The 20,837-nt window shown below is 42.5% G+C and overlaps 2 protein-coding genes across 3 annotated transcripts in view; both read left to right on the top strand.

Moving 5' to 3' along the window:
* The window catches only part of LOC126565008 (uncharacterized), a 68,228-nt gene extending 52,928 nt beyond the window's left edge, over positions 1-15,300 (top strand). The window contains exons 4-7 of the mRNA XM_050222144.1: positions 6,124-6,257; positions 8,336-8,458; positions 10,281-10,473; positions 14,884-15,300. Coding sequence (XP_050078101.1) covers positions 6,124-6,257; positions 8,336-8,458; positions 10,281-10,473; positions 14,884-15,023 — 590 coding nt within the window. The 3' untranslated portion in view covers positions 15,024-15,300. The remainder of the gene's footprint in view (positions 1-6,123; positions 6,258-8,335; positions 8,459-10,280; positions 10,474-14,883) is intronic.
* LOC126565725 (guanine nucleotide-binding protein subunit gamma-e) overlaps positions 1-20,837 on the top strand; it is a 377,807-nt gene that overhangs the window by 126,434 nt on the left and 230,536 nt on the right. Inside the window, exon 1 of one of the 2 annotated variants that reach the window (XM_050222930.1) lies at positions 10,195-10,199. The exons of the other annotated variant lie outside the window; for it this stretch is intronic. The gene's annotated coding sequence lies outside the window, so the exon portion shown is untranslated. Of the gene's footprint in view, positions 1-10,194; positions 10,200-20,837 lie in introns of those variants that run through there. 2 annotated transcript variants of the gene reach the window in all.

The raw sequence follows: 20,837 nt of genomic DNA on the forward strand, positions 1-20,837 counted from the left end.
CATACTAAAACTTACTTTGCATTTTCAAAATAGCATGAATGAGCAGAATGAAAGCATCGGGACGGATTGAAATTATCCAAACAGAATGAAACAACCGATTGGAACGGAATGACAAAAAACTGTACTATTTGGCTAGGTTCGAACCGGAAGGGTCAACACTACTCACAGATATTATCCAATAGGGAACGTTGGATTATCGTATTTCACCTAGAAATCCTACCTAACAGAACCGGAATTGTTCCGTATATAGAAGTATTCCCTTACATTTTCACCCTTTTGTTAAACTATGCTAATAGCTTTAATTCAAATAATTAAATAGTCCGAAGAGTTATAAACCTGATTTTTAGTAACATTATTACCCACATCATTTATTTGCAACACTCGGTTCGATTCACACAAATATCTGGATGTTTTTTATCATGTCTCCTTATCTATACTCTAGGACAATTTTCGTTGAGATCGAATAAGCTTGCAAATGATTCAAACAGGATAAGAAAATTTTAGTTACGATTTTAAAGCCCGTCATTCCGTTAAAGTAAAATCATGGCTTAAGGAAAATATGACCAGTATTACTGGGAAAATGTTCAGTCAAATATGATTACCACGCTTGTATTCCGATGAAGACAACCCGACTGCGCCCCAACGTAAAGTATCAACATTCAACAGCGTCACCCAACCCGAATGTCAACCATCGCTTACCGGTTACTGTCCGTAGCCGTGAGGCGTACAATTTAATATGGCCAATAAAAAATTATTAGATTTTGATCTCGACGGTTTCTATCGATCCGGGGCCAGTTTGCCACTGCTTTCACTCACTTTGAAACATTGCGACGCTGTCATCCAGTAATGTTCCGTTGCTTTTCCTTCACCCCCCCCCCCCCCTCTCCACACTATCGTCTCCACCACTTTCCTCAACAACACTAACGCCGTGCCTATCTGGCCTTTCCGTTTGACATTTGCAACCATTCGCGTTAGGGCCTGCGGGGGCAAAACCACTCGAAAGTACTTTCCCCGTCATCAATGGTAGCGAAGGTGGCGGTAAGGTTTTGCTATCGGGTGCGCTTTATTCGCACCCGGTTCAATGTTACCGATGATTTTTTCCGTTTTTTTTCTTTCCCGCCCTCGAGCAGGATGGTTCAATGATTTTTTATTGAATATTACCGCTCCCAGCTGGAGCGTACAAAATTGCCGTGGAATTTATTTATTCCCTGGCAATACCTCCGACCAGTGTCGATGCTTTCTTTGCTGCAGGCTGGCTTATTTCTTCACGTGAAAAAAAAAACCTTTCGGGGTTCTTTCTCTCTTTATCTCCCCGCTTGCGCGCTTTTTGTTTTCCTCCAGCAGAAACGCCGAGGTGAGCCCAGGTCCTTTCCTCTGGACTGTTTTGTTTGATTTCCCATCTTCCATTCTGCCTACGATCTTTCGGCGTGCAGTAATCGAGTGCTCAGTGAAGCACGCAACGGAACAGACGCAAAAGATAGCCGCGTGACCACATAAATGTCAGCGCTCTCCGAAAGCGTAACGATGCTTTGCACCGGCAGGCGGCTACGATGTGACGCAATCGCAGCAAATAGGGGCAAATTTGTAAAATCCCTGCGCTTGCAAGCATTGGGGCGTGTTGGAATTAGGTCTGCAACGATGAAGCATTAATCCAGCACCAACTGGAGCGTACAAATTTATTGAACGCGCTCGGAACAAAGTTTTTTTTAATGCTTTTTATTTTGTTACGCTTCTTGAAGCACATTTTTTGAACGATGGAAAATGTTTCCTTTCTTTTCCTACGATTCGGGAGTGAAATGAGCTCTCGTTAGCGTGCACGGTTCGAAATGCAAAAAATAAGCTAATGATAATGATCGGGTCCGGAGGTGTAGGCGACAGCGGCGTTGGTCTTTAAACGGCAGGACCGGGATTCAAATCCCATCCGGACCGTTCCCCCGTAGCGAGGTCTGACTATCCAACTACGTGGTATCAGCAAGTTTACTGAGCCATCCGATGGCCGGTGTGACCTTAGAGGTCGTCAAGCCAAGGGTAAGAAACTAATGATTTGTGTGCTGAGTTTTCGTAAAGAGTGGATAATAACTTCACAACTGATAATAACTAAAACATGTGCACTTAGAGCTGGTAGAGGTTTGCAGCCATACACACAAATTCCAGCTGCTTCCTAAACGTATCTCATCATCATCATCATGTTGGCCTGCTATTTTATTTATTTTTTTTTTATTTATTGTAGGTTTATATTTTGTCTGCCTGATGGGCTACACAAAAATTGTCTTGATAACAAAAGGTGGTGAGGAGGACAATAGGGGGATTGAAAAAAATGCACAAGACACTAACGAGGATGCAAGGAAGAGGAGTCACGTAGACGAGAACGAAAATGGGACACAGAGACATTGTAGTCGAACAGGTGGTACGCGTTGTTGAAGGACGATAGCGTCGTTAAAAAGATTGGTTTGAACCGTATCGCGTATGGCGGGATGGGATGTGTGAGGGAGGTCTATCGCGTAGACGGTGGGGTGGGGCATAAAGGGGGATGGCTGACAGAAGAGAAGGAACATCCAGATCATTTGAGAGGAGGCTGGCGATAAAGCATGATCGGAGGTGGGAGTATCGGGCTTCTATAGCGTCCAGCTCAAGAAGCCGACAGCGAACAGGATACGATGGAGGGGTCAGTCAGATAACCTGCAAGGAAGCGACGAAGAGCTACACGGGTGAATTTTTGCTGCACCTTCTCCAGCTTGGCCATTGCAGTCGAGCCTGGTGGAGACCAGACATCGGCGGCGTAGTCCAAGGTGGATCGGACCCAGCAACAAAACAAAGCCTTGTGGAATAAGGGGTCTCTAAGTTCTGAGGACAGTCTAACAATCAGACCCAGAGCTTTGTTAGACTTGGCCACAACATTATCAACATGTACGTTAAAAGAGAGAGTCTCGTCCAGCCACACTCCCAAGTCTTTCACGGAAGTGACACGGAAGTTTTAAAGAGCACGTCGCCGTGACATGGTCCGGTCAACAAAAGATCCCCAGGAAACTCGATCCCTGGCTGCAGCTTCCCATCCATGCAGGCACCCGATATCCGACAGGTCCCCCTTCACCTAATCCAGCCAACTATTTCGCTGTGCTCTTCGACGCCTCGTGTCGAACTGAGGGTCGCTGACGAATACCTTCTTGGCGGGGCATGAGTCCTGCATCCTCATAACATGCCTCAGCCATCGTATCCTGCCGGTCTTTGCCACCGTCAGGATGTTCTTCTCCTCCATGCTCCATGCTCCACACTCCATGCTCGAACACACCGCCAAAGCTGGTCCGGAGGATGCGACGCTCAAAGACGCCAAGAGCGTTTGCATCCTCCGCTCGGATGGTCTAAGACTCGTGGCCATATAGGACCACCGGGCGAATCAGTGTGTGATATATCTCACATTTCGTGTAGCCTCGAAGTCTTCCAGATCTCAGCAGATGGTGAAGGCCTTAGTAGGCACGATTCCCCTGCACAATGCGTCTCCGGATTTCGCTGCTGACATCGTTATCCGAAGTTATCCGAAGCTGCTTCACGTTTCAGTCGGGTGTACGCCTCGCACACCTTCGCTGTCGTCTTGCCAACGATATCAATGTCATCCGCGACGCCAAGAAATTGAAATGACCGATAGAAAATCGTGCCACGGATATCGCTGTCTAGCTCCGCGCTTTGTATGACACTTTCCAAGGCTATATTGAACAGTAGACAGGAGAGTCCGTTCCTTTCCTTCCGACTCCTGTGAGATTCGAACGATTCCGACAACGTGTTCGATACTCTCACTCTGCACTGCACCCCGTTCATGGTGACCTTTAACTGTCGGATCAGCTTTGCAGGAAAGTGTTGCCCTGCATTATGTTCCATAGCTCATTCCGATCTATGGTATCGTAGGCCGCCTTGAAGGGATCTGGTGCCCTCGGCACTTTTGGAGGATCTGTCGAAGAGTGAAGATTTGGTCGGTGGTGGATTTGCTTCCAACAAACCCAACTTGGTAGCTGCCGGTAGCGGGGCAAGTCTGCCGAACAAGACGTATCTAGAACTAAACGTATCTACTTTTGTTAAAAAAAAGTTAAAAATGGAAAAATTATAATTCACTAAATACAAAATTCAACTTTTTGTTTGTAAATTCGTAACAACACGATGAGTTAGCTTGTCTAACTATTGTTCATTTATGACCTTATTGTTAATGTAACGCATTTATATTACTTGCTGATACATACATTACTCGGCACCGTTTTGAGATGAATTGTAATTAAAATCGATCTATAGTCAAAAATATAAATTACATCCACAACGATCCATGCAACGCGTCTCGCATAATTTGAGTTTCGATTTTAATTATTTTGTTTTGATTAAAACCAAACCAACCTTAAACGGCATCGCTTTCATGGCCGCGTTAGAGATGGCTGATTGGTGAATATGAACATTTTGTGGCAGCAAATCACATATCCCATTACGAATCCCTCGTCTAATTTTGCATCCTATTATGCCGTTTAATAGGATTACATACATGCATCGGGAAAGCTAGTGGCTCCGCTTGACCTGTCCACCGTTTAGCGGCCCTATCAATTGTTCCATAATCATATGCAGTAAATGCATCCCCGATACGCCCCTGCAAACACTTTTGCATCGCAAATGCATTATCCATCCCGTACAGATCGCTCCGTAACGGTGAAGGTAGAGCAAGAAGGAATCATTCATTGCTAGTCCCTACGCTTCCTTTTGGAATGGTTCGCCGCAATCTACTACCGAGACGTGTGCGGGCGAGGGCGAAGAGTTTCTCATGTTGTGGATGGCCCGATTTACGCGACGCTTACACATGCAAACGCTGGAAAGCCTTATTTAATTACATATTAATTACATTGGACGGGCTGGTTGCACTCACCACAGCAGTAGGGCAGAAAATCAGATTGTCCTGTGCGTTGGTTCGCCGCTTTTGATGTTGCCGTTGTATTATACAGTAGCTTATTTTCTCATCGTTGCCTCGAGCACACCAAGGCCACGAACACGACGAAGATGAATAATGTATTAGCTGTAAAATCTTACTAATCATCACGATACACAACATCGCCGGCACACTTTCGCAAGTGCACACCAACAGTGGTGCACAAATTTACACTAACACCGGTATGCGCTGTTCGGTTGTCGCATCGGAGTATAAATTAATGATCTTACCACCATTCACTCAAACGATATCAACTCTTTTGTTCCGTTCCGGAGAGACCTTCGACGCCCGGTGTTGCAACTTGCTGTGCTAATGCAATGCTCTTTTGGGCCAGTACGCTTCAGTGCTGCAGACTGAGCTGCTTGAATGCAGTCCAGCGTGTGGCACGATAAATCACCGTTGCTTGATGGTGACCCTCGTCGAAGTGCAACCCGTAAGAACATCAATAAATCTAATGAACTGTGCTGTGCTGTCTTCGTTGTCATCAGGCGGAGGTCACTTCACTGCTGAGTGTGCCTGAAAGCTGGCCGTTGGAGCTGCTATTGGAGATCAGGGTGGTTCTTTAAACGCTTTTGCTAATCTCAGAAGTGACATCATTTTTCAACTTTGCTTGCTCGTTTAATGAATTGTATCGTCACCTTTTAGAATTCCCATGCAAGGATCATTAAGGAAGGAAAATGAGACCAATGTTCAATCATTGATCTTTGCGTGTATTGTATATTGATTTCAGCCGCTTGAAAGCATGAGTTTGATTTCAGTAAAAATGAATTAAAAAAACTAAAATGTGCTGCTCAGTACAGCGATTGGAATTCTCCAATCAATAATCACCCTGCAGCTATTGAACAAAACAAAAATGGAGGTCAGCGTTTGGCTAGGAAACGATCGAAAACAGATGATCTTCATTTGTCTTATTCAATTTCTCATGCAAAATATATGGAAGCCGTTCTTGACAGAAATTCCACCCTGCTGATCACTATTCTTAACATTACTTTCTTCTTTTTCCATGTACAACGTACACATGGTGTCAAACCATTCCACCGGAATTTGCGCTGAAAATCTTCTGAACTGTATTGTCGACATTATCGACATTATCATCATCATCAACACCCTGTACCGCCGGTACCATCCATGGCACACAAACATCGATGATCGACACCTTCTGCCAACAGAACCTCCACTCGAGCAGCCATCAGTAACTGGGGTGCAAGCACGATATCGACCGGGAGATATTATACGGGCCAACTGCACCTCGCATAATTCTAAACCAGCAGCAAATTTGACGTGGACGATTAATGATGTACCGGTAAGATTTATTGTCTTAGCGAAGGGAGAAAAGTGTGTGGAAATGATGGGAATAAAATAAATAAAATGATTTTTCCACCCGCTCATCGTTTACCGGCATTGAACATTGAGACCGTCTTTGGTACAAATAGCACCTGTACCGTGCCAAACCCATGTACGTTTCGGTGTCGTACGGGTACCGAAGAAATTTTCGGCACCGTTTGGCTCATTGCCAATGAATGATGGAACTCATGTCGATGGCTTTCACTTGCAATAAGCGGAAGAATAAATTGATGGAACGACAAACGACACGGCCGTAGTCTTCATGAAAGTATTACGGAAAAGAGGACAAATGGAGAAAAATCTCTTACAACGAAGCATAACAGTACGGTTCTTACATGTACCATGTTTTACCACAGAAATTTGCTCGGGGGTATTGATAATCGGTGAATCGCACGTTCCAACATTGCATGCGAAACGCGCTTTTTTCGGTGCTTGTTTGAGCAGTTTTTCTGTGAGTCAACCATACGCACGCCAACCTATAAAGCAATACTCGAATGAAATTAGATTTCCGGCTTTGACAAACCACCGAAATGAAAAGAAATAGCAGTATGGAGACGCAACAAAGCGAAACACCAGCAGGAGGTAATTCACGTGCGCCACGTACGGTGTAAAGAACGCCGCTTCCGAACTGTTTCATTTTTCTCCTCCAATGGAGATTCTGCTGGAAGGAATGGAGTGTTGAAAAACACAAATGGGAAGAAGAAAAAAAGCTTCGGAAATGAAAAAATAAAAATAAAAATACCGCATGCGATACCAAGCTTACTCGAAAACCCATCAACGATCACTTGGTTAGCCGAACAATTTTATTCGCTAAATGTATGTGTATGGGGTATGATTTGGACTTCCTACACAGCGGCGCTTGGCACAAGAAAGAGCCACCGAGGGCTTTGGTAACGAAGTAGAAATAAATGAAAATCGAATTTCCCTCCCGTACGGAATGCTCCACGTGCGGTGGGTAAACTGAAGCAGTGAACTGTAAATGTCGTTGCGGCCACACGATTTTTTGAGGGATTGCGGCAAGCCGAACAGGATTTAAAAACCTATTTAAAACATAATTGAATTTACACTTCACAATCAGAGATAATTTCACGCAAGGTTGACATTGAGCAGAGACATGAAGTTTAAAGCGACAGCGAATAGAATAGGATGAAAATGGTAGAAAAAAAAGGACAAAGATGACTTATTTTTGGCAAGCAGGCAATTGTTACAACGAAAAAAAACCCAGTTAAATTCAAAATACTTAAAGTCTACAGAGACACGTGCTGGGTTAAACAGCCTATAAATGTTTGAAAACACAGGTAATATTAAAAAAGCTGTTTTAGTTACATAAAAACCGTTTTTTGTTGTGGGGAAGGGAACCTGGACCGTTCAGGTTAAATAGGGCGGAATTAAAACTTTAAGACACAGTAGTAAAAATTAAAAATGTTTTTGCTTATATTTTCGGCAGCATGTTTTCTCTTTTCGTAAGGATGTATAATTGCGGATACGGGATAAAAAACAATTAAATAGAGCTAATTAATTAAAGAAAACTGAAAAACGCTGAAAGGGACCTCCCTTCAATAGTACATTACACATTACAACTTAATAGTTTGTTTTCTTCACAGTGAATTCTTCTTTAAATAATTTTGGCTTGTTTTGCCGAATACATGGTCCAATGAGGTAGGGAAACATTAAGGGTAGATTTTGAAGATCCTGCCTACGTGCCATCAAACTGTCCCAGAGATCAATTATTGTCTGGCAAGGAACTAGTGTTTCGCACCAACAAAGTTTGGAAGATTTCGGTCGATGAAATGAAAATCTTTTACAGTGCAAATCGAAAACATAAACTTTAATCACTTCATTCCAGAGTGAGTGCGACACCGAGGGCATAAATAATATTGTTTACTCTCAAACTTCCTTCCGTACCGTCTGCAAGTCAGGGGGAATTATTCTAAAAGTTGGCTCTTAATCACAGGAAAAACTAATCAAAATGTTGTTTTGTTTAAAATAAATCTTCCTTTTTGACACCTTGCTTTTCCCGCCCTTTTTTACCAGCAGATCCCACCGCAGTACGTGAAGCAGTACCGACCGATAAAGGATACGTTCACCGGGCTGGAGACATCCATCGTCGGTGTCAACTTTATGGTGGCCCACGATCATTTCGTGAAAGGAAAGTTGAAGGTAATTATTCACCGAGCCGAATTTGCATCTGCCATCCCATACCGTATCTTCTAGCCATTGTCATCCCTCGTCATTCATCCGGAAGTTTCGGTAGCTTCTTGTCTCATGTTGGTTGCCCCGTATAACTGATACCGTTGCTGCATCCCCCCCCCCCCCCCCCTCGCTGGTCTAGTATTTTAATCAACTCATTCTGGTTTCAACTAATCAAAAACCGCACAATTCATCCTTGTCAATGCGTACTTTTCTGTCCACTTTTACAACGGTTGCACAATCCGTGCTTCCGAGGATGTTGGCCATATTTACTAGTGGTTGACCATATTTTACACAACATAGACGCACACTCACTCACTCACTTGACAATACAATGCAGAAGAACAAAACTTCACCATGGCACACGGTGAATACAAATAGCTAAATTTATTCCATACAAATCGGACCGGAGTTTGCACAACCCGATACTTCGTGCGCTCGTGTATTGCGTGTCGGGAAAAACTTTTCCCATCTCAATGCAAAATAATTTCGTTCGCTCCTACCTCTACATTTTGCTTGTGCCGGGATCGTACCCGGGGAATGCACCCAATGTGAAGGGCTGAAGGAAATACTAGGAACGGACGATGTTATGCCGTTATTCATTGGTTCTGTTCGTTATGAGCGTTATGCTACGATCACAACAGAAAGCATCGACCGGCACAATACATTGTATGAGCTGGTGTGTAATCTGCAGACATGTTTTAAATACGCTGAGGAAAGTTAGGTTGGCTTGGCGGTGGTCGAGAAAAATGTTAAAGAGTATGAACAGCACAACAGAAACACCGTCATTCAGCATCAGATTAATGAAAGACACAACGAACACGTCTATGTGATCGGTGAACTGATTATGGACAATTCTGGTATACTGAAGAACCATCCCTTTTGTCTCATCACAAAACCTCGAACGGTTTACTTTGAATTTATCTTCTGTCAGTCTTAGCATCCTTGACACTACGGTCAATATTTTTTTGGAAAAAAATGTAGAGAAGTAAAACAAAACGGTCAAGAGGAAAAGTTTAATTAATCAATTATAAATTTGTTGAAGTCAACGCTGGTCTAAGATATAGCGAGCGTATACAAGGATATTAAAACAATATGCTACGTAAACGGGAACGAAGCAAGAAAAAACACTAACCTGGTCGTTTATTGAAGATATCCAATAAAGCCGATAGAAACTGCCAAGTAAGATTTCATAAAAAAAAGTGATTTTGTTCGATTTTCTGCGCACCTTCCGGTTAGATGGTATAAGAGAAAATTGAAAGGAAAAACTGAAGTCGCGGGATCACAACGATGTTTGGTTGGATAACGATTTATGAATATATTTTCCACAATGCACCGCGTTCAAGGGAATCGACCATCCTACACTTTCTGTTTTGTAAGACGAGCTACGAGCAACAATCGAAACTAATTCCCTTCCCTACATTCAACAAACACCTGCACGGGAATAGGAAAACAATACATAGCATTAATTAAAAGTTAAATTGATTTTAGCGGTGTGGGCTTATTCCGACTTGTTTGGTGTTATTCAAAGCTAGTGTTTTGTGTTGTAAGCTACAGCAGTGATCCCTTGTTTCTTGCGCGTTCCTTCAAGCCTGTGGGTTGTTTCTGATTGTTAAATTTGAGTTTGACAATTTCATTGCACACAATTTTGATGATTAATTTGTATTGTTTGTACTTATCACTTTTCATTCAGAAGAGTTTTTCAATAAGAGTTCCTAGTACGTGTTGCACTATTATCATTGCTTCATATTAACATGCCTTTCGTATTTATCGTATTTATTTCTTGATACAGTTGAAATGCTCAGCGTCAATACACCAACTTTATCACGAAACCATCGAACTGCTTGTGCCGGAAGATCGACCTCGGATATTGGCGACCGGCGTTTCTGCTAGTGGGCACAGTATCAGCCTCTATCAAGGGACGGTTCATGAGTCCGAGCTCACAGATCAAAACGATGCCTATCTAACAGTGAACGGATACAAAGGTAAGTGGCCGGCAATGCCGATGGGTGAAAGGATTTACTTTGCCGTTAGGTTGTCCGCTCGACAACTGTGTTTGTGAGAATGTAGTGCCTCAAATCAAATACTCCTGTTCCGGTTATGTTTCCACCAACCATTCCAACTAAATTATTAGTTGTGTGAAATTTGTGGAAATATATTTATAAAATACATTTTGAAACCCTTTCATAATAGAGACTAGTTCAGATTTGGACTGGAATAATTTGTATTAAATGTGTAGTCCCTTACTGAACCGAGCACTAATTTTAAAAGGAAATCTATATGTTAACAAATCGATTTATGTACGGCCCTCGTATACGTGTACAGCAAATGTTCACACACTAACCTTGATTACTGGAACGACACTGAGATCCCTGCTCTGCCACTGAGAACTACATTTACATCGTTATTAGCTTCTTTGCCAAGGAATTTGTCAAGAATTTGTGCCGATAAACGGCACTGCAGTCGCAGCACACACGCTCCGTACTGTGCAAATGCAAATGTTGTAATATGAGCAGCGCCAAGAGAGATATGAGCAAACTGTAAGATAATATTGCAGTTGAAACGCGAATGAAGTAATTTCACAACTTCTCGACCTGTTTCAGACTAACAGAAACATAGCAGCAGCTCACACTGTGCCACTTGAAACCGAGCGGCACTACCGTTCCCAAAGGCGTCCCTAACCAATGGTGGCAGTGGGCCAGCTTGTGCATCAACGGAAGCCACGAGTCGGATATGGATAGCTTCATATCTGGCCAAGGATAGAACTCATCCACAGCGCACTCCCACCCACTGCGAGCATTCAGCTCTTCTGTGCCACTCAGCTCTTCTGAGCTTTCACCGGGGGCTCGCCCCGTACCATGCTTCCTACCCAGCTGAAGCAGCTTTTGCCTACGCCAGCCGTATGTGACAACATTTTCCACATCAAGAACTTTCAAAATGAGAAAAGCTACAAGCGTCGGACGTGAAGGTATAAATCATCGCGTAAAATAGATTCCCTTGTCCTTGGAACGCTGTGCGTTCTGCATTCATTTGAAACATTTTACGGCCGGCGACACGTTCGGAGGCGGCGAAGACAATGTAGCCCGATTCGGAGAAACAACTTATACACACAAAGCTTCTCCGTGGCAAACGGAGCACAAGATTCAGCGTTTTTCGAGATTCGAGCCACTTCCAGGGAGAAAGTATGCAGAAAAGCATCCACTTCCGACCGTACTGAGAGTGGCCAAAATGGCACAAGATTGAGGTTATTGTGCGATGGTGTAGACGTGTGAAAAATGGGCACGATAATTCATATCGCTTTTGGGTGGTTGTTGTGTTATTGTGCTATTGAAGGTGAATGCATGTCGTTCTGTTGCTGTATATACAGTTAACCCTTGCACAACAAGTGTAAAGAGAATTGAAGTTATCTCATACTGCAAATATTGTTGAGGACCGTTCAACAGTTACGATCGCAGATTCATAAGAACAGGAACAACATAGTGGTAAAAGTGTTGCTCTTTATATCGAAGTTTAAGCAGACAAATGGACGTGAATAAACGAGTCGTACAATGTTATTGAATATCCTGGGCAATATTTAATTTTCATATTTTCATATTTTAACGTGAAAGGAAAATATCAACCATTGCTTCCTTGTCCACTTTCTGGAAGGGTTAGCACAGCAATCTAACCGTTTTCAAAACCTATCTAACGAAACGATCGCCTACGATGCAAATATAAATTTGTCCCAAGAAATTCCCCCGGAAGTTAAAACCAGCCCGCCGTTCATCGTCCTCCTATTCGTCATTCTGTTCACCCTTTGCCACACTTCGTTCCTATCTATTGTCCAATGTTTCTTCAAATGGGGAAGGTTGGGACGAACGTAGTATTAAAGTGACACACGTGCAAGAATGTCTCTTTCTGAACGTTTCGTTACAATTCTGGTGTGTTTACTGAAGTTTAGTTGCTCTTGTTTCCTTCTTTTTGACCATTCTCCCTCCTATCCTCCCAGAGCTCGGTATGGGAAGAAAGTGGTATGGGTAGAATGAAGAATATTCCGAAACGCTTCTCAGCAACGCAAGAATGCTGAACCTTCCTAGAAAAATGTGCCGTGAAAAAAGTAGAGACAACGGACTGAATCTGGCAGACGGGGCAACGCTTCGGGGGTTTGCATTTAATTCCGTCGAACGAGTACGAGTCGCCCGGATACCCGAAACTGGTCGCTTGTTGCTAGTAATTTCCTTCCACGGTAGTGTACGGTTACTTGCTGGGCTTACTTTTCCCACTCAGACAGTTTCCCAAACCAACGCTAGCCAACGGGCACATTTTCACATAACTGTAAACGCTAACGCTTCCCAGTTTGTCAATTTGCAGATTTCGTTGCTCTTTCTCTCTTTCGCTCTCATCCACCTTTTTTCCCACCGTGCCGGGATACATACTCACGAGTGCTCATAAATTGTTCCATGCATGTGTCGTTTTCTCTCCGAAAGTGTCCCAACACTGGCGAATATACGTTGACTTGGGCGGATGCTTGGGGCGCCTTAGGTTCGTTGTTGGAGTGCATGAACTTCTCGAAAGGTGCTGCTGTGAGGGCTTTATGGAAAATTTATGCTTTTCTCATATGTGCTGCTCTGGGTTGTGTTTTATCATATTTTTCACTCTAGCCCACTGAAGGGAACCATGCAAAAAGGTTGGCTACGTCCCATACGCTTGAGTGTTTTTGTTTTTTTTTTTTTTTTTTTTTTGTTGCCCCTCTCGGTACATCCCACAGGGAGTATCCGATCCCGTGCACCAGACGAGTTGAAGATGACAGGAATGTTTTATGAAGGAAAAACAACTTCTGTCCATTGTGGGCAGGGAGGAAACAAAAAACGAGACCCAAAAGCAAACATTGTTGGGTGACAGTGTTGCGAAAAGTTGTGCTGCACTTGCTGGCTTCCTGGTGGCCACAGAGGAATGACGTTGCTGCACTCATTTCGGTACCGGGACTGCTCCGGATGGTCTCAGACAACACCGGGAACCGGCAGTCGGTTTATGCAACGATTGGCTGGACAGACGTCTGTTCAAATAAAGCTGTCGGTAGCACTTTACATCGCTACCAATCATCGTACAGCCCCAACTCTCGGTGGACTACCAAGAGCTACATTAACCAGTCCCGAGATGGTTTCCACCGGATTGTCGTATGTCATTACAGGAATTTCCAACCCGTATATCTTGAGTGTTGTTTTACCCGTTGACCGTACCGTGCCCTTGTACCCATGCAAATGCTTCTTCCACGTGCACCGTCTGCATCACGACAAGAAAATAGGTTTTCCATTTCTTTCACAACATTATCGTGTGCATTGACCGGGTGCAGCCAACTTTGATGTAGTACCACGCTCTGGGTCAAGGAAAACTCGAACCAGGTTGTAGCTGCAACAGACCATCGCCTGTGAAGTTTCGAAAACATTTGCAACAACGATTTTTGTGCAATATACACTTATTGGACACTGTGGGAATAAGCTCTTGTATCCGAAAGCAAGTTATTATAAATCGATGGCAACAGAATTTCCCAAACAGGAGCCCGAGGGAAAGCTTCATAGCAAAACATCCTGTGTCATGTTTCTTCGGCAATGAAAAGCAAAAGAGGAACGATGCCGTTGCGGCTTGTTTGATGGAAGTATAATAATTTTAAAATGTACCAACACAACGGTACGTATGGCATGGTAGGTGATGGATTTGTGTGTTCTAATGTATGCTGTATAATATTTTTCATGTGCATGAAAAGCACAGTGCTGCTTCTGGCAGCAAAAACCGCTCCATCATCGAACCTCATGTTACGATTTTTTGAATGAACAAGCCATCGTTGATGGTGAGAACATAGATTATTTTTCAATGTTCTCATAAAACATGACATAAAATGTCAACAAAAAATGGTCAAATTATGTCCCTGATGTTCATGTGTTTCATGAGGCATCCTTTTATTACTCAGTAGTATTTGTGAGCGTCGCTATATGCATCCAACAATACCACACGAAATGAAGCCGTACATTTCTTTAGTCTTCTTTTAATTAAGCTGGAACAATCAAAGGTCCCACCTGTTCCGACATGATAATTCTGAGAATATCTTGTAAGAGACTTCTTAGCGTGTATGCGTGTAAACTTTACTTTAAAAACAATAAATCTTTTTAAAAGCATCTTTTTTTAAAGATGCAATTAAATTGACATAAAAATTTAAAATTTAAACAAAAGCTTGTCATTTCTGAGCTCTGCCTATCAGCATTTGCTGTACAATTGCATATAAACAAAGTAATGATCATGCTTAAAACTATTATACATCGTTCTTCAAAAACAACGTTGCATAGTGTGTATCTTTATCCCTCGATCGTAAAACTCTTTGGCATATTCTAATGGTCTAAATTTCTGTTCTGTATTTCCAGCGGATAAGTCATCCCCGCTTGCATCATCCTCCGGCGGCTTGCAGATCGATTCGTACGTTAAGGTGTGTTGGGTTACGTTCTACATCTGCATCATCTGTACCGTGATGGTATACTCGATACGATATCTGATGGTTACCTGACCCCAGCAGAGGGAGGCCAAGAGTGGTGCTGGTTCAGCGAATGCCTCGTTGGCAGAAGGTACGACACTCGAGCTAGATCCGCTCCCGAGCAGCTATCCCGTCCCACCACCTCCATCTGCTGCTACCATTTCGTCGCCGGCCCTCCTAAACGTAGACAGCTGTGTATTATTCGTTCCAAGGTGATGCAAAACGCTGCCAACCAACGTACCAGTGACTGTGTGCACACATCTGTTTGGTGCCCATGCCCCAAGGCAATTGATCAATCTTTGCCACCGAGTGGAGAAAAATCTTACAAGGTACAACTAAGTGCATAAAATATCCACATACTCACACAATCAAATACCAGCGTCATGTATCTGTCATCGTGTTTGTATCGTCGTAAAAGATCTTGCTAATAATTAAGGTAAAGGGGTTTGGTTTATTCCAACGTATAACAAGATATTTTTATAGGAGCTACCAGGCGCCTCCATTGGGATAGGCGAACAGCATGAATTATGTGTTAACAAGTTCACGGGCATGATTTTGTGAGAATGTTAAAAATGACATTTTGAGGTGATGATAATTCTGCAAATGGGCATAGGCACCAAACAAATCTTTACCTTACCTTAGCAATGGGTAAAACATGTAAATAGTTTTAATTAAATGTAAATAAATATACTAATGTCCAGCTTCTTATCCCGCTTCCTAATTCCTACCGTTTTCCCTCCATTTCCTCTCTAATCCATCCTCACAAACAGAAACAAAAATGGATTTTAATGTAACGTTTTGCATCGTAAGTCACGTTGCAAAATTTAGTCCACCTAACGTTAGCAACGGTTAATACATAGCACGAATAGGGAAACAGTAAAGCTGCTTCATTTCGAGAATCAAAACGACTACGATGCATAAGAAAGGTGCAAAATGAATAAACGAAACAGGTTAACCTAGCAAATAATCGACATAACAATCTGAACGTGTACATAACGGGCAAGTAAAATTGTAGCAAATTATAGCGCGGAGTAAATGCCCGGATAAATATTAACAAACAAACGAATAAAATAAACTGCGTCCTTTCAACGTACCAAGTAAATGTATGCTTGCCTTGTGTTTCAAACCGGGTAGTTCACCTTTACTTGGGTTTTATGGGTTTTTGGGCTTCAATTACCTGCAATAGATAAAGAATGTATCAATTTGTTGTTCACTACAAACACAGAAAGGAGACAAATAAACTGACAAACCAAAATCATACTTACTTTATGTGTAGTCACTGATCATTCTAGACAGTATTATATCACAAAACATCCACAACAATCCCATCAGCATTATCATTGTATTTTTGAGCCTTTATGGGTTTTTTTGGCACGTGATGGTGAGGTGTGGAAAGGGTTGCCCCGAACTCACAAAAATTCTTCACCCAGTCCAGTCCAGTCCAGTCAATTCAATGTGATAGGGGCCTCCAGCTTCGTACCGGCTAAGAGCCTCTGATTGGAGGCATTTGCCACAGCAACCTTGGAATATGTGTTCTTCTTTGTTTCGGATATGATTTAACTCAAAATAAGTATGATCCATGCTGTGGTTCCTGCAAGACTGAATTTATTCCTGATCGCTTGTGTTAGCATTGATTGATCGATTAATTACATTGTGTAAGTGCTGCGCTGCGCTATAGCAGTGACAACCGGACGCCACACGGCAGGACCGGACCGTATCAAGAACTGACTATGGAACTACGTGATATCGGCAAGTTTAGATAATCATCCGATGGCCGACATGACCGCGTAGATCGTTAAGCCAAGATGAAGAGCAAAAGCTGCATAGTTCCCATGCCCATGTGCAATGCTCTTGGGATGGTTCGACCATAATCGTGAGGTAAGCATAAAACTAGGGGAACCATGCTTAGGCTTATAAAGCAGAAATATTACCTTGGCTGAAAAAAGTAAGTATTGTGTTGTTTTATTACATAGCCAAGGAGATATTAAACAGATTCGTTCGATTATACTTAAAATTTCAAAACATCGTTTAAAGTTAATAAATTCAGCTCACAAGCACAATTGAATCGTATTGCACTCGTTTCAGGACCTGCAGAAGACCCACTATTTACCTACTATCAGATTAATCGCTCAGAGAATGTTTCTAATCAAATATTCATGATATGCCCATTTCGTCATACATCGTCCGACTCTATCACGCCATCCTCTGCCAAAAGGTACGCCTAGCTCATCCGTTTACGGAAATTGCGTCCAAAATATACGCAACTGGGCGGATAATTGATTGTATTCATTTTGCATTCCCCCCCAGCTAGGTATACAATTCTCCGTCACCTTTACTTCTTAACGATCACTGTATTGTATCCATTCATTCTCACCACAATTCTCGCACGATTCCTACAACACCGTGTTACGGTCCTAATTAAAACAGTTACAATCTTTTATTCATAAGCGAACTCGTTATCCCGCTTTACATACCGCGATGGAACCGAACCGAATAAGTCGGAACCATACGTAATTTTGAGAATCGTGGATTATCAACGTAGAGCTTAGCATAGTTTCCCATATTCCGGGGAGGTTATTGCGATCAATTCTAAATTGCCTCAATCATTCGGAAGGAATTAATTACGTGCCGTTCCAGGCTTACTATAATAAGTTCAGAACCTTTGATAAGGACGCAGTAGAGTTAGTTAATGTGATTGATTAAGCCAGCAAAATTAGGACGCCCACTGTTGATTCTGTAAATAATTGATTATAGAAGCTAGATTAAATTCGTGATTGGATTCCCGCTATTAAAAACATAACAGGGTTAAATGAAAATATTTACGATCGTTGAAATTCGATTGATATTTAATTACAATGTACTGAAGTGATGGTTACAGCAGATAAAGCAAGTTACGAGATTTATCCTTCTGACATAAGCTTTTCCAACAATACATGGTTATAATATAATAAAGATTTTAAAACTAACGCTAGATATGAAAAATCAGCGAAATTATGCTATGAAATAATTCGCTTGCTATTGTGCTAGTTGGGGCGGCCCGGTCGTATACCATAAAATGGTATATGGCATGGTATAACAAATAAACAAATTTGTGTTACAGAACAAATAATTTTTTTATTTGAGGGAATGCGGAATCACTCCGGCATCGACAGCGATTTTGATTTCGATTTTAAATCCGAAGTAAAAAAAAGCTATTTGCAATTGATTCTGCAGTGCACTCCGGATTACTTCGGAGCAAATTACGGATTATTTCGGAGTGATTTTTCCGCAGTAAAAACTCCGGAGTAACTCCGGAGTTAGTCCGGTGAAGATTGACACATCACTAGTGTAAAGACCGGCAGCGCTATCACCTTGGCCGCTTTTTTATACTAAACAGTTGCATTTTCACTGTTCGGGATTGATAAGGAACTTGTTCTTGTCTAAAGAAGTAAAATAGGTGGATTGGTTTATATATCCGAATTAAAATGAAACGTATTGACCTAGAGGAAGTTTTTTAGGTCTTGTGATTCTATCTTATCAATGATAATTATCACATGAATGACCTTGAGGAAGGCCACAGACTGCTTGATGCAATGTTGACTATGCATAACAATTTTCTAGGCGAGGGGTTAATACCCCCGTTTAATATACAATTGAGATAAACTCCATTGAAGCTCCTGTAGATCTACATCATCTTTCTCAGGGATTGCTGTTCCACAATTTATATCATTCCTTACGATAATTTGCCAGTAGTTGAATAAACAATTTTGCGTATGGTACACGATCTGGTCAAAAATTGATTCCGGTCCTGTCGTATACCACATTGTTAAATTATGATTATATGAAGTTTTACAGCTAAAATAGCATAGATGCAATCAGCTCTTCAAATCTTATAGACATTGATTCCGTACATCAAAATTACAAAACTTCATTTCTTGCTTCATTTTAATAATCTTTGCAATTATAAATGCATTTACTGCACCTGTGCTCCCGAATTGAACGCTTAGCACATTCGTCTTGATAAAACTTTTTTTTTTGACCAGGCATAATCATCACCATTTTCATCGTAGTTCATCTTTCAATGTGAAGAAAACTTCTGCCAACATCCACCGATAGAAACTTCCTTCTGGAGTATTCTTTTTCAGTTGTGTTATTTCCAACCACTATCGTACTACTGAGTCGCATAAGTAACAGCAGCAATGTGCGAATGGCGTGCAAAGCAGTCCCGGTGAGTAAAACCAATGTGAGAAAAAAAAATTAACAACTACACGATCATAGCGCAACGATGCCCAACGGCTGCATCGCAGTGCATCGTAGTGCAGTGGATGAATCTTGCGCTTCCGTTTCACTGCTGCCGAGATGACCAAAAGCTGGAAAAGGATTGCAATTCTGTGAACGGACGGTGCAGAAGACGCTCGTATTCGCCCGTCCGGAACGAAAGACGAACCCGTTGAAGCGGAAAAGCTGAAAAGCACAAGCAACGGGGATATGAAAGTACCGACACGGATGGAGCTTTGCTTCAGCTTGACCGAACTTTAACGAAGAATTAGGCTCCCGTTTCGAGGCAGGAGCGCCCAGGCCAGCAGTATGAGGCCGAAAAGGGTCGTAAGGATTGACGCTTGCGGTGGATTGTGGTGATGCTACCATCCTTGGCGGTCCACTGGCAAGTGTACCGACTGATGGAACAACTGCTGGACGAAAGCAAGAACTCACACAGCAAACTTCCCGTCCTTCCCTGGCCGTTCCGTGCTCCGTGCAAGAACATATTGCAGCCGAGCGGCCTGTAATAGGTTGGCCCTTTTCTCAAAGGCGGACTTGTGTAGTGCTGTAAGTAGTTCTCTAATTAAATTTAAATTTAATCCTCCTTTTCCCCGAGGAAATTATGGTTTCCTTTCTTGTGGTTTTCAGCATTGCCAACTTTCGGACGCCGGCATGGTGTGGTTGTGTTTGTGCGTTTGGCCGTATGGTTCGTGTGTGGTTTTTCCGAAATACTGGCACGGTCGCCTGTGCTGATAGCGCGTTCGGTTACTTGCACGAGCTTCCTTCTGCTTCAGAGAGACTTCTTTCGAGGCATCGAAAAGAGAGAGAGTAGTGTTATCGCATCTGAAAGACAACGAAAACACCGGATGGTCCCAATTCATCTCACCCCGTCTCCTGGCGAAATAGTTTAGAACTTAAACCAACACATTCGCAACGGCCATTTGACGTTCGTTCCCTGGAGTAGATTGAAAATCCCAATAAAGATGCTCTATATTATGTGCCGTTCAATAAGCAGTGTACCGTGCGGGGATTGAGAAATTTTGCGTTGTGGTTTAGATGATCAAGATATTACGATTAACTACGTATAGTGAGCATCCAAGGATCCTGATAGATTATTGATAGTATCGCATGTATGAACTGATGGTGTAGCATATTTGTTGAAAACTTTCCTCAGTATAATAATTGTTGCTCCTCCACAATTGAAAGTTTATCTTATTTATTAAAAAGTTTATGCCCACCGTGAAAATGTTAAGTTAGGCTCACATTTATCCAAAGCCGGAGACATATCAGGGCCTAATGCGAGGAATACATCTATGAAGAGTATAAATAATGAATATCGTCAAATATCTTTTTATTCTTTTTTGATGTTTGTCGCGTACGCACCGGTCCACGTTAGGTGACAGCGGAGAGGATCGGATCAGTTGCGGACAGCAACGCGGCGAAACCAGGACGAAACCGATCCGAACCGAAGGAGCTGACGGACGAAATCGTGTTCGGGTGGGTCGGAGGGCACTGACCGCTAAGAGGAGATAAAAAGCAGGCGCGCGCAAGAACCAGCCCTTCTTCAACGCGCAGCGGATTGAGTGTTCACATTAAATTTGAATTATT

This window comes from Anopheles maculipalpis, chromosome 3RL (assembly GCF_943734695.1).
Source record: "Anopheles maculipalpis chromosome 3RL, idAnoMacuDA_375_x, whole genome shotgun sequence".
NCBI classification, from domain to species: Eukaryota; Metazoa; Arthropoda; class Insecta; order Diptera; family Culicidae; genus Anopheles; species Anopheles maculipalpis.